Genomic DNA, 13865 nt, shown 5'->3' on the forward strand with positions numbered 1-13865 from the left:
TTATTACATCAGCATGAAATGCAACGATAGCTAACAGAAACCTAATGGACTTAATCTTTGCAACTGGTGAAATGGTCTCATCGTAATCAACTCTCGGAGTTTGAGAAAAGCCCTTTGCAAACAGTCGCGCCTTATATGTGTGTACATTACCATACATGTCAGTCTTATTCTTGAAGATCCATTTGCACCCAACTGTCTTACGACCTGGTACATTGTCAACCAAGTTCCAAACTTGATTATCATACATGGACCGTATCTTGCTGTCCATTGGCTCTTTTCATTTAGCAGACTCAGGGCCTACCATGGCTTCCATGTAGCTGTTAGGTTCATCCAGACTTACCAATGTCTCATCATTGATAAGTGTCTCACTTTCCGTAGTAATATAGAAACCATAGTAGTTCTCAAGTGCATTCCTAACCCTTATGGAACGCCTCAGAGGTACAAACTTGTCAATTGGCTCAACAGGAGTTTCCTCCTCAGGTTGAGTGCTAGGGTTTGAAGTTCCTTCACCACTTGACTCTTGAATTTCTTCAAGGTAAATTTGCCTCCCACTGTTTCCTTGGCTTATGAACTATCTTTCTCGAAAGACACCCCTCCTTGATACAAAGACCACATTGTCACTAGGTCTATAGAAGAGGTAACCAAAGGATTTCTATGGGTAGCCAATGAAAATACACCTATCACTTTGAGGTTCGAGCTCATCATGAGTCTCGCATCTCACGAAATCCTCGCAACCCCAAATCTTTATGTGGTCTAGTTTGGGAACTTTACCAGTCCACATCTCATGAGGAGTTTTGGCAACTTTCTTTGTAGGGACCAGATTAAGGATATGGGAGGCAGTCTCTAAGGCATACCCCCAAAATTAGATTGGTAGCGAAGCTCGACTCATCATGGAATGAAACATATCCAACACGGTTCGATTACGCCTCTCAGCCACACCATTAAGTTGCGGTGTCCTGGGAGGTGTCAATTGTGAGATAATCCCACATTCCTTAAGATAGTCGAGGAACTCTGTACTAAGATACTCACCACCACGATTGGATCGAAGCATCTTAATGTTCCTGCCCAATTGATTCTTGGCTTCCTGTTTAAACTCTTCAACACTTTCAAATGTCTCTGACTTATGCTTAATTAAATAGACATATCCATATCTACTATAATCATCAGTAAAAGTCAAATAATAGCGATTAGCATCCCTAGTGGCAGATTTGAAGGGTCCACACAGATCCGTGTGTACCAAATCCAACAAACCTTCACCCTTAGCACAAGAACTAGTGAAGGGTGACTTTGTCATTTTTCCAACTAAGCATGATTCACAACTATCATCTGAATTTAGGCCAAATGACTCCAAGACTCCATCCTCTTGGAGTTGGCCTACGCGTTTCTTGCTCACATGTCCAAGACGACAATGCCATAATGATGCTTTATCCAAGTTATTATTACTACAAGAATCAATACACAACACATTATTTCCTAGATTATCTACAACAGATACAGCTTCATACACACCATCACAAGGTAATGCTTTAAAATAAAGAACATTATTAAAGAAAGCACTTATTCCACCAATTTCATTATCAAAAGAAAAGGTAAACCCTTGTTTGTACAAAGCATGAAAGGAAATAATATTTCTTGCCATTTCTGGCGAATAACAACATTTATTCAAATCTAAAGTAAACCCACTACTTGCAACAAAGAATAAACTCTAATCTAGGTGACAGGTGAAGCTTTCCAATTCTGCATGATCAGGTTTATCTTTCCATGCCCCACATTCTCACTTCATCTTAGTCCCTGCAAATCAGAACATCTATGAATATCACAACCGGTATCAAGGACCCAAGAGTTAGAATTGGGTGAGTTATTAGATAGAATAGTGTAAATACCAACATGGTTGGGTTTGACTTTCCCATCCTTCACATATTACTGGTACTTTCGGTAGTTCTGCTTCCAATGCGACTTTTAATGGAAATAGAAGCATTCAACCTCTTTTGGGTCAGAAGAAGGAGTGACGAAACCTTTCTTGGTTCCACTTGAAGAATATCCATCAGGGTTCTTACCCTTGGTACCCTTCGAAGGGATCTTCCTCTTCTTCCCTCTACCTTTCCCGATTGCCAAGACAGGGGCGGAGTTTCGAGTAGGAGTAGGAGTGTTAACAACTGACTTACCTTTAAGACATGTTTCTGTGGTCTTTAGGTGTCCTTGAAGTTTGTTGTGTGTGACTTATTCCTTATTCATGTTGTATGTCAAGCGGAATTGGTCATAACACGTGGGTAAGGAGTTCAAAATAATATCTATTGCAAGCTCCTTAGGAAAGTTCACATTTAGCTTCAGCAAACGATCCACATGCCTTTGCATTTTCTGCATGTGGCTTGTGACAGAATCTCCATCATTCATCCTAGTTTTTATCATGGGGGAGATTATTTCATACCGCTCTTGACGAGCACTATGATGGTATCTTTCCATCATATATTGGTTCATCTAAAAAGGATAGTAGTCCTCATATGACTTTTGGAGTTCAACTGTCATGGTGGCCATCATGATGCATGCCTCTTTGGTGGCATCTCTCTCATGAGTCTGGAAGTGAACGATCTCCTAGGGAGTAGCAGTGGACTCATAGATCTCCTTTAGCTCCTTATCTAGGACATATTCCATGTCCTCGTAGCGAGTCACCATCCTGATGTTCCGGATCCAATCCATAAAGTTGAAACCATCGAAGATGACCCTCCCAAATAGGTTCATGAGGGAAAAGGAGCCATTAGGGTTTGAGCCAAATGCAGTGTTGGTGGAAGACATCTGAAAACGAAGAGAATAATTTTAGTTTAAATATAAAGATAGTCCTTAATAAAACACTCAAATGTAATATTAAGGCTAGGATCCAATCACGGTATATCATAACTTAGAAGAGGGATGCGGTAATCTATGTTATAACACGATTCACCAATTTCCACCAAAAACCGAAATATAAACTATTAGGTTTTAATTGGTTCTTAGAAATTCCTAGATTCTTTTGAAATTCATTGAACTTTTCAAAGGCATGTTTCAATCTCGAGTGTGCCCTCCAAGTTTTGTGACTGGGATACCGAGGATCACAAAACGAGGTGTGATGTAACCATGCAAATTACTTGGTACCCTTAAATTTTATCACTCAATCGATGTGCCGGTTAACCACACGCACTCCACCGACCTATAATAAACCGTAATTCACCCTTTACCTACCTTGTTAAGTCCAAGTTAGTGTGTCGGTTAACCACACACGCTCCACTAACGACTTAAACAAAGTGTAAAGTGTAATTTCATGGATTAGCACCTTATTCACAATTTCCTAAAGTAACTAAGATTAAGCACTTAATAAAGCATTTAGTTACTTTATAATATTCATCATACTTTTAATGAGAATTTTATAAGTCCTTGTCCTACCCGTTCGGCTAACAGCCCTCCACCGATCAAGGAAGCAGTGGGTGAGAGTAGACACCCATTAAGCTACCATTTTATAGGCATCAACCTTATACCCCCTTATAGACCGGCTTCGTGAATGTGGCCTACTAATGGTAAGACGACTTGCCCTTATACACATATATATATATATATATATATATATATATATATATATATATATATATATATATATACATATATATATATATATATATATATATATATATATGTTATTAACTTATAATATTATAAAGTATATGGGTTTATTTTTAACTTTTAAAAATCTAGGAGTTGGAACTAAAGTTTATTAAGATAACTCTTCAATTCATAACGTTTGAGTTATTAAAATGAAGACTCTTCATTTCTTGTAACTTATGTGTTCTTTTAATGGGTTTAAAACAAAAAGACTTTTGGTTATCCATAACTTGAGGACAACTTATGGACTCCATTAAAACACATAAAGATCATGAACTAACCATTAAACAAGTAATTCATATGATCTATCAAGAACTAATAAGAACATGAATATTCATATCAAAATTTCAAGAACATATGAACACATATAAGAATGTAATTTTGATGTCAGCCATTGTAAATGTATTAGAACAACCATTACACCATCTAAAACAAGTTTCACAACACCAAAACAGTTTAGGGTAATGTTTCTAGTCCATTTCCAGCAACAAAAATCGAAATTCTGCACCCTACCTGGCCAACTCGTCGAGTGCACGAACTGACTCGCCGAGTTAAACCAAAAATCGAAATTCTGCACCCCCATGGACTCGTCGAGTCCCTTGTTCAGACAACTCAAAAATTCGATTTTTACACTATTTTCCATCAAGTATTAACAAACAAACTTGTCTCTGATACCACTGATGGGTTATAAGTATTCTAACACTCCTAAGTGTACATGCAACCCTAGGTTCATAATCCTATCTAGCATACATGGGGAACTTTTAACATAAATGATGGCTAGAATTACATACCTTGTAGTTGATTTGATTCCTTTAAAACCTTGAGAGCCTAGCACCCCAAATGTGATGCCTCAAATGTTTCACACAACACCAAATGCTTTGGAATAACTTTGAGAGAATGTATAACCATTGCAAATATCGGCTTGCCCTCCCTTATGCTTTTAGTGTAGCCGATTTTGGTGTGCATCATGTTCTTTATATAGTGAGTCACATCTAGGGTTACACCATGTAAACCCTAATGTGACATGACTCTTCATTTCCATGACCCATAGGTTTGTAACTCCCATGGAGCATCCTATGGGTTTAACCCAACTTGATAATCCATGGAGTCGTTAGCCCACTATACAAGTTATGGATGACTTACATAATCAACCCATATATTTAATTAGTCATCTTTTGATCACTTAATTAATTCTAAATTAATTCTTGATCAATAATAATTAAATAAGACTATTAATATATTAGAACTTATAATATATTAATAAACCACAAGTGTTATTTCTCTCATTTAGTCTATCCAAATGCATGATGCCATGCAACCCAAATGGACCATGCCGGGTCGGGTCAAGTACAAACAAAATATAGTTATGGACTTATACACCTTAACAAATAGTTACACCACCCGGTGTTTCCGCCGACGGCCGGGGTGTGACAAACACTATGTTCATAAAGCAATCGTGATCTCATATCATTCTTTGTTAATTGTTTGTGGATGATATCATTTTCAGATCTACTGATGAAAAGTTAAGTAGAGAATTCGAAGAGGTCATGGCCAAGAAAGTCGAGAGGAGCATGAAGGGTGAACTAACTTTCTTTTTAGCCTTGCAGGTCAAACAACTAATTGATGGTATTTTTGTCTATCAAGCTAAATACATTGAAGATATGCTAAAAAATTATGGTTTCTCTGATTCAAAACGGGTAAAAACTCTGATGTCTTCATCAGCGTCTATTGGTACTGATCCATGTGGCGCTGATGTGAATGTAACTCTGTTTCGAGGAATGATAGGCTCTCTACTCTATATCATACCTCGTTGCTCTGACATTAAGTTCTCCACCATATTGTGTGCTCACTAATTAGACAATCCTAAGGAATCTCATCTTCACGATGTCAAAAGGATTTTCAGGTACCTAAAACATACACCCAATCTTGGGTTGTGGTACCCTCGTGACTCTGGGTTAAAGATGGTGGGATACACTGACATCGATCATTGTGGGTGTGGCATTGATCATAAAACCACTTCAGGAGGAGCTCAAATTTTTGGAAATAGATTGGTAAGTTCATCCATCAAAAAGCAGACATCAGTGGCTTGTTCTACCACCGAGGCTGAATATGTTGTCGCTGGAAGATGTTGTGCTCAGATTCCATGGATTCAGAATCACCTCTTGGATTATGGTTTGAACTTCTCGTAGACACCCATCTGTTTTGATAACACCAGTGCTATTCAGATGATTCAAAATCTAGTGTGACATTCCAAGACCAAGCACATCGACATTCAACATCATTTCATCAGGGACACAGTTCAAAAAGGAAAAGTGGATTTTTTTTCTATATTATGTCCATAGATCAGCTGGCTGACATCTTCACCAAGTTATTGGATGAAAAGAGTTTGAAAAAATTAATTATAGATGTCGGTATGTTTTCTATGTTTTAATCGTTAATTAACTGTTTTTAGTCTTAAAAACAAACAAGTGCTTCTTTTATGTAAAGGCAAAATTTGACATTTAGTATTTACATGTATTTTCTTTCAAGCCTATCTAAGATTTTTCTGCATGTTATTTGTAAGGACAGAAGCTGTCTTGAAGGATCTCAACGATTTTGGTGTTGAGAAAAAGAGCGGCATCATGTCCATTTCTTCTTTAGGATACCCTCTTTCTCCTCCACACACTGTTATCGATGCAAAGAGAAATCATCAAAGCAGTAAACCTTAGCTTCATCTTTCGAAAGCGCATTTCTATTAAGGACTCTACTTTATTTGGATTTCCTTTTATTCTATCCTTTATGATTACATGTCCTTCGAACCTCCCTTCTTCCATCCCAAAGATGCACTATTTTTGGTTTAACTTCATACTTTCCGCTCTTAAGCTATTGAAGGTTTCTATTATATCCTATAGGAAATGGTTATCATATTTTCTTTTGACGACCAATTTATCCATGTAAACTTCGATATTCCTGCCGATTTGTAGTTTGAAAACTTTGTATGCTAACCTTTGGTACATTGACCTTGCATTTCTTAATCCAGATAGCATTTTTATGTAACAGAATGTACCCATGTCTGTGTGGAAAGAAGTTTTTTCTTCATCCTTGTTGTGCATATGTATATGATGGTATCCCTTGTAGGCGTCTAATAAACTCTTCCACTTATGCCCGTGTAACGATTCTATATTTTTTTCGATCGATGGTAGTGGGTAACAATCCTTTAGGCACGTTTTGTTTAAGTCTATAAAGTCTATACACATCGTCCATTGCGTGTCTCCTTTTTTTCACCAATACTGGGTTTGCCACCTAAGACGGGAAGAGTGATTCTCGCACTATGCTTGCATTGACTAATTTGTCTACTTCTTCATTTATTGCTTTTTTTTTGTCTTTGGGTTGTCCCCTCTTTTTCTGTCAGATTGGTTTCAACTTTTCATTTAATTTGTGCTTGACTAGGCGAATGTGTTGATGCTTTCATTCAAAAATTTTGTTAGTGCCTCTTTCAAGTTGTTCAGTAACTCAGCCCCGATCCGTACACCTTGATCTACATATCTTTTGTTTATTATGACTTCCTCTATTTTGTTATTTACTTTTTTCCCTCCTAGCATTGTAATTTTCACTCCTTATTCTACTCCAACTATTGTGGGTACTGCTAATGCCCTACTATGGATCGTTCCATATCCATTCGATGTTCTAAACCAGACTGCACTATGAATTGTCCAAGCAATTGCTTCAAATTTCTTCATTGCAGTTCTTCCGAATATAATGTTGTACATCGATGCTGATTCTATAGTTGTGAAGTCCAATACTTGTATGTTCTTGGCTTGTGTCAACTGATTTGTAAAGGTTAGCGGAATGGACAGTATCCCTTTTGAGCACACAAAATGTCCTGGAAACTTGTAAAGTGTCATGTCAGCCATTTCATCTTTTTCCGCATTTGCTTTGGTAACTATGAGTAGCAGTTTTCATACATGATTTTGGTTGAACTTCCACTGTTACAGTGTATCCGATGGATGCATATATTGTATATGTACCTATATATAAGTATTGGCCTGTCATCTTAGTGACAGGTGATATGCCCTTTCTCTTCTTTGAACACGTTATGAAAACATTTAGTTTTGCTTTCTTCTACACATGGGAGAAAGTATTTTGTTATTAGTTGGTCATTTTCCAAGTTTCCATGTCTGTGCTGCATTAGTCTTAAAATTGTTTATCGGGTATCTTTCTGGTTTTCTACTCTAACACCCTCATAAAACGGATGATGCCAATGTTATTACGACGAACTCTAGGTGCATGTTTATCTCTACCATTGAACTATCATGGTCTAATAAAAATGCAGGAATCCGCTCTACACAAAATGAACATATGCAAGATCAGACAACCATACCGAGGGTTGGACCCCGATATTGCTCTCTAATACCTAAGTTAGATTGCGAATAAAATTTTACGATGTTGTGTGTGAAGTTTCTTGCTCTCCGTTTTTCCCATACCTGGTTATCGTGTTTCTGATGTATTTATAACTATTTGTGCTTCCACAGGTTTATAGTTATGTCCGGTTCTCCATTACCCGGTTTGTTAGCAAGCACGCCTTCTGTCCTTTTCTTATTTTATTGCTTGGTATCTTCCATTTTTTGCAGGTTTCTTTAGATACGGTTATGAGATTCGTGCATGGTTGGTTGAGCATAGATCCATTTGTGAAATTTTATAGTTTCTTCATGCACGTCCTTGTAAGTATCAGGTCGGTTTTGGGTTCTCTCGAACTACCAGCTCGGGTATACCATTGTTTATAATGAAATCAAATTTGCAAGAAAACATCATAAGATTACCAATATTTTATGTTTTTATCGTAATAATGTTTTATTATTATTATTATTATTATTATTATTATTATTATTATTTATGTTTATATTTTTGTTGTTGTTGTTGTTTTGTGATGGTTTTTCGATCATTTAGTTACACAAATAAATTGATGTGTAATAACTATGCAATAAAAGTAGCAACGAAGTTTAGTAGTAATAAAGTATAAGACTAGACGGTGTGATAAAGCAACAGAGTGCGGGAACCATTCCTGTGCACCGGAACGTCACACCGGGACTGTGGTAACGATGGTGCCGGAAGGGGTTTCCGTAGTCTCTCTCTTCGTCTTATTGGCCATTGATTTTTTTCCCTTGTAACCATTAAAAACGGTAACAAACTGAAAAATCAATTATTTTATTACTCAATGGCTAGAATTAAAAACAGTAAATAGTGTGAGAACGTAAAAACGCAATTTTTATGTTATTATTCTATAATGAATTTTGTATATGTGTATTGTTGAAGTAATTCTAATATAAATATTAACTTTCGACTAGTCATATATTCATTGTAATGTTATTATTCTATTATAAACTTATGTATGAGCATTTTTGTAGTAAATTCAAATTTTAATTTTAACCTTTGACTATTCATTTATTCTTTACTTAATAATGACATGAAGGTGTCGATACAAAATTCATTGTAGAATAATAATATAAAAAAAAGAGTTTTTACGTTCTCACACTATTTACTGTTTTTATTTGAACTATCTCATATATATATATATATATATATATATATATATATATATATATATATATATATATATATATATAGGCTTAGGTTATTCTATTCTAAGTAATTATTGTGTGAATATTGTATGCAATGAGAATTACTAAGAAAATAAGTTGTTTAGCAATGTGAATACGTTCAATCTTACATAACTATTGTCATTAACAAACATTCTCACTAATTAAACTGTGTATAAGGTTATTATACACTTATTATTATTCTCATTTCTGTCAGAATGTTTATTGGGTCGTATTCTGTCATAATGAAAATGAGTGAAAAACGATATGTGCGAACAAAAATAAATAATAATTAGCGAGAATGCATGAAAATGACGATGTTTTTGTAAGGTTGAAAGTATTCGTATCGCTAAACAACTTATTGTCTTAGTAATTCTCATAGCATATGATATCTGCATAATAATTAGTTAGAATACTTGAACCTAGTTCTCTCTCTCTCTCTCTTTCGCTATATATATATATATATATATATATATATATATATATATATATATATATATATATATATATATTCCTTTTTTAACATCTATAAATACCCACACAATTTAACCTTCAAACTCACACATCCTTATATCAATTTCTCTCTACTCTTTTCAAAAAAATGAATCCCGACAATAAACCTCAAACTACGATAGAAGGAAGAAAACCAATGCTTCGGGTTCAAGTACCCCGACGCAAAACATTTTCGCTATCGATTCATGTCAAGGGGCTTATCCTCCCCAACTAGATGCTCCAATTTAATGTCCACTGCAATTCTAATACTAAAATGTTATGCAATTCTACCCGATGCAAATTCCAAATGTTTCTCCAAATGTGTTTTCAAACTTTGTTTTTTTTCCCGATCAACATTCGCCAAATCCACCCTAAACTCAGATCTCACTCTTTCAATCTCAAACCCAAACGCAAACCCAAACACAAACCCAAACACAACCCACTCACTTTCAACCACAATGCCAAAGCATCGATGAGCCGGATGAATAGATTGTATGGAAAACTAAACCTACACCACCCACATTTCCACAAAGGGAAATAACAAGTGCATGAGGGAAATGCACAACTGAGAAGACAGAAGCCGAAACCATGGACTCCACAAGAAGAGTTAATTGTGGTAACATCTTGGGTTGACATTTAAGAGGATTCGACGACAAGAAATGCACAATCGGAACGAGATGGGTAAAGGTGACAAGTACCATACCAATCATCAGCTGAATTCAACGTTTTGAGAAGTAGCGAAGGTCGTTTAAAAAATGAACAGGTTGTATAACAACTTAAAAACCCAACAGAAAAGCAGCCAAGGGTATAAAGAAATACTTTAGGAAGCTTTGTATTCTTTTTTCTAGAGAAAGTGGGAAAGTCATTCAAGTGGCACGATTGTTGGAAAATACTGATTAAAAGTCCTGGGTGGAAAAAATACGATCAAGAGTCTATAGATAAAGTACAACAATCAAAGCAAACAAAAACAGACTTTACTGGTTACACAAATTCCTCCGATGTTCGGGTCGGTGTACATTTAAATGAGGATGGGAAATGGGACTTCTTCCGACGCATCAGATTTTAGTATGGACGCAGACGAAATGTGAAAAATGTCGGTGACATTTGATCGATATAATCTTAATTTCGTTGAACGTTTGGCGTTCGTCAATAAAAAAATCCGAAAAAAGTAATACGCGGAGAGACAATAAATTGTGGATATAAGGGTTTTGATGGAAATCACCGATCATCTTTTGAGACCGGCTCTCGAGCTAGTTTTGAAGACAAGGAATAAGATTATGAAAAAACATTTTATGTACATTGTTATGTTATATTTACAATTTAGTTAGTTTGTTTGTTTTTTTTATTGTTTTTCTACTTATTTAAATCTTAGTTTTTTTATGTAATTTTTATTCTATTTAATGAAGTGGTTTTTATTATTAATTAATTTTTATGTTTATTACTCATTTTAAAAAAATTATAAATCTAAAAATCAATTTTTTATTTAGAAAAAAAGCGAAATATTTTTCTCATACAAACTTTGACTTTTGGCGAAAGAAACAAAAGTAAGAAAAAAATATCAGACAAAATGTGAAAGGAAGTTTCCCGTACACCTTGGGGTCTAAAAGGGTGTAGCGTGTGTCTTACAATAATGATATTGCTTCAAACACTATTCAATGAATTTAAGTGGACAGCGTGGTCAATATACTATTTTGGTCATTTCAATGACAACTCTATAGTTAATGCCGCACATAATGTATGGAGACTTCTATACCTTCACATCCCATCTAATGAATAAAAATGTCCATGTAACATTTGGTGAATAATACTTTATACTTATAGTTTATTTATTTGGTTTATTTCTTGAAATGACTGAAAATGACGTTCAAAAATTACATGCGATTAGAATCAATAATTAGCTTCCACGCAACTTCATCCATTGGAAATTCGAACAACTGATTTTGGCCATCTTCTTGCTCCACAACATTTAATTCCTGTTCAGAGATCGGAGAGCCACCAAACAACCACCCAAATTTACCATCCTCCCTTTGAATGTCATCAAATAAATCGTCTAAATACTCGTTACTCTTGTCATCAAGTATGCTAAGTGATGAGGTCACACCTAAGGATATATTCATGTTGTTATCACCATCATTTGATGTTCTTATTAGGCTACTGCCTTCATTAGCCATAATATGCGGGTTGTCACCCATGCACTCGTTTTGGGTATTGGAGAAGGCAAGTGGTTTTGGCTTAATAACTGTTGTTGTGATCATGTGTTGTAACGGTTTAACATCACTAGATTCTTTCTTCGGTTGTTTGGAACGAGGGTTAAGATTAGTGTTCCAGTAGTTCTTCACATCATTAGCCGTTCTTCCCGGTATTCTTCCAGCAATCAACGACCATCTAGATTTAGAATAAAATTTATATTCCGATTTTATTTCTATCATTTTTATATGCCATAAATGATTGAATACAACTAAGGGCTGTTGGACAGTTTTTGATTAACTCAATATGATTGAGTCAGATACAAGAATCTGACCAATTAAAAGACATTTCAAATTAGTCAAGACTTGTAAGTGATAAATGAAAGAGTTTGAATCAAGTCAAACCTAAAGAGCCACTAAAAGAAACATATTTTAAACAACCTTAAGCAAGAAGCCATGCTTACCTATTTCCTAAAAGCTTGTGAAGCCTGAGTATGAGATCAACTTCATCTTCACCAAAATTTCCTCTTTTTATATTTGGCCTGAGATAATTCAACCATCGCAGTCTACAACTCTTTCTGCATCTGCTTAACCCTGCAAACGTACATCACTTGAAAATATTAATACATGGGACAAACTTACAAAAACAAAACTCTTCGTTCTTCTTTTCTTTTTTCTTTCGAAAACCACAACAAATATTTGGAGATGAACATGTTGTAATCTTTTACCTGCTCTAAGTGGAATGAGGTGCCATTTCCCTTCCCCATATTTCTCAATACACTTCTTAAGCAGCATATCTTCCTGTGCAGTCCATGAACCTTTTCTCACTTCTAGACCTGTAGCAGTACCTGGTTTCATTTCCTTTGTGTAGTCTATTCAGTACATAAATACAAAACAAGGTGAAGTTCTTATTCTAGTGAATCTTTCTTTATATAGTATGAAGCTGCATGTCTTTTATCACTGACGTGCACACTGATTTCTCCACAAAAAATATGACTATCCCACAAATCATTGTGCAAGATAGACAAAGATGTGATATGTATCATATTCAATAATTGGTTTGAGTATATATATATATATATATATATATATATATATATATATATATATATATATATATATATATATATATATATATATATATATATATATATATATTAAAGTTTTAAAGGAAAGGAATAGTAAACAGCAACTTTTTGGTTAATTTCGGCCCTTCTACTTATATATATTAAAAATTTCGGTCCTTCTACATGCTAGCTGTTTTTTTTTTTCAATATATATTTTATTGAGGGTATTAAGGGTTTGTATGTCTTTTACATTTTTTTGGCAAAATTGGTCCTTGCACTTTGCTCTTTATTTTTTACTTATTTTGACATTTTTTGTCATTACAATCAATATTTTTACATTTTTTAGGAACCTTTTAATATTTAATGTTTGGCCACAAAACTTTAACGGTTTGACAACTTTGATCTGTTTTCTAAAAATTTGCTAATTTCTACATCTTTAATTCTTTAACCGTTTTAACACTTCTGATCATTACAGTCAAACATTTTATATTTTTTCATAAAAACATGAAAAAAACGGTTCGGGGCAAAGTCCGGGTTTTGCATTCTTGCACTTTCTACATCTGTCATATTTATCGATTCGGAAACAAAATTGAAAACTTTTGGCCCCCGCGTAGCGGTGGTAACCTTTCTAGTAGATATATAATAGTTGTATTTTTTAGGAGATTTAATAAAAAAAATATTTTCAATGGTATATAACTAAAATTTTGTGGTTGTAATATAGAAGTTGGATAAGAAAGGACCTAGGTGCAAACTTGCAATCGCTAAAACCTTAACAAAGTAATTATATCCAACGAACTATTTTCAAAATATCAAAAAATTATTTTACATTAGTTATGTAACCCATATATTACATGAGTTACTTTATAAAAAAAATTAAATACAAAGGTCAAAATGTTTGAGAATTTTAAATTTAT

General features: G+C 34.7%; 1 protein-coding gene across 1 annotated transcript; it reads right to left on the reverse strand.

Annotated features, from left to right (window-relative positions):
* Window positions 1–11465: 11465 nt before the first annotated feature.
* Window positions 11466–12850, reverse strand: LOC145093126 (transcription factor MYB90-like). Its single transcript, XM_079031194.1, has 3 exons — window positions 12613–12850; window positions 12349–12478; window positions 11466–12083 (listed from the first exon to the last, which is right to left on the reverse strand). Exons 1-3 carry the CDS (start codon window positions 12740–12742, stop codon window positions 11570–11572), a joined length of 774 nt encoding a protein of 257 aa, XP_078887320.1. The 5' UTR covers window positions 12743–12850; the 3' UTR covers window positions 11466–11569.
* Between the last annotated feature and the right edge of the window lie 1015 nt (window positions 12851–13865).

This window comes from Lactuca serriola, chromosome 3 (assembly GCF_051521515.1).
Source record: "Lactuca serriola cultivar US96UC23 chromosome 3, Lser_US96UC23_V15, whole genome shotgun sequence".
In the NCBI taxonomy this organism is placed as follows: domain Eukaryota; kingdom Viridiplantae; phylum Streptophyta; class Magnoliopsida; order Asterales; family Asteraceae; genus Lactuca; species Lactuca serriola.

Coding starts and splice junctions, on each gene's coding strand:
- LOC145093126 (XM_079031194.1), bottom strand. CDS start 12,742: ATGAAACCAGGTACTGCTACAGGTCTAGAAGTGAGAAAAGGTTCATGG. Junction 12,479..12,612: donor CCTCATTCCACTTAGAGCAG/GTAAAAGATTAC, acceptor GTACGTTTGCAG/GGTTAAGCAGATGCAGAAAG. Junction 12,084..12,348: donor CACAAGCTTTTAGGAAATAG/GTAAGCATGGCT, acceptor TTCTAAATCTAG/ATGGTCGTTGATTGCTGGAA.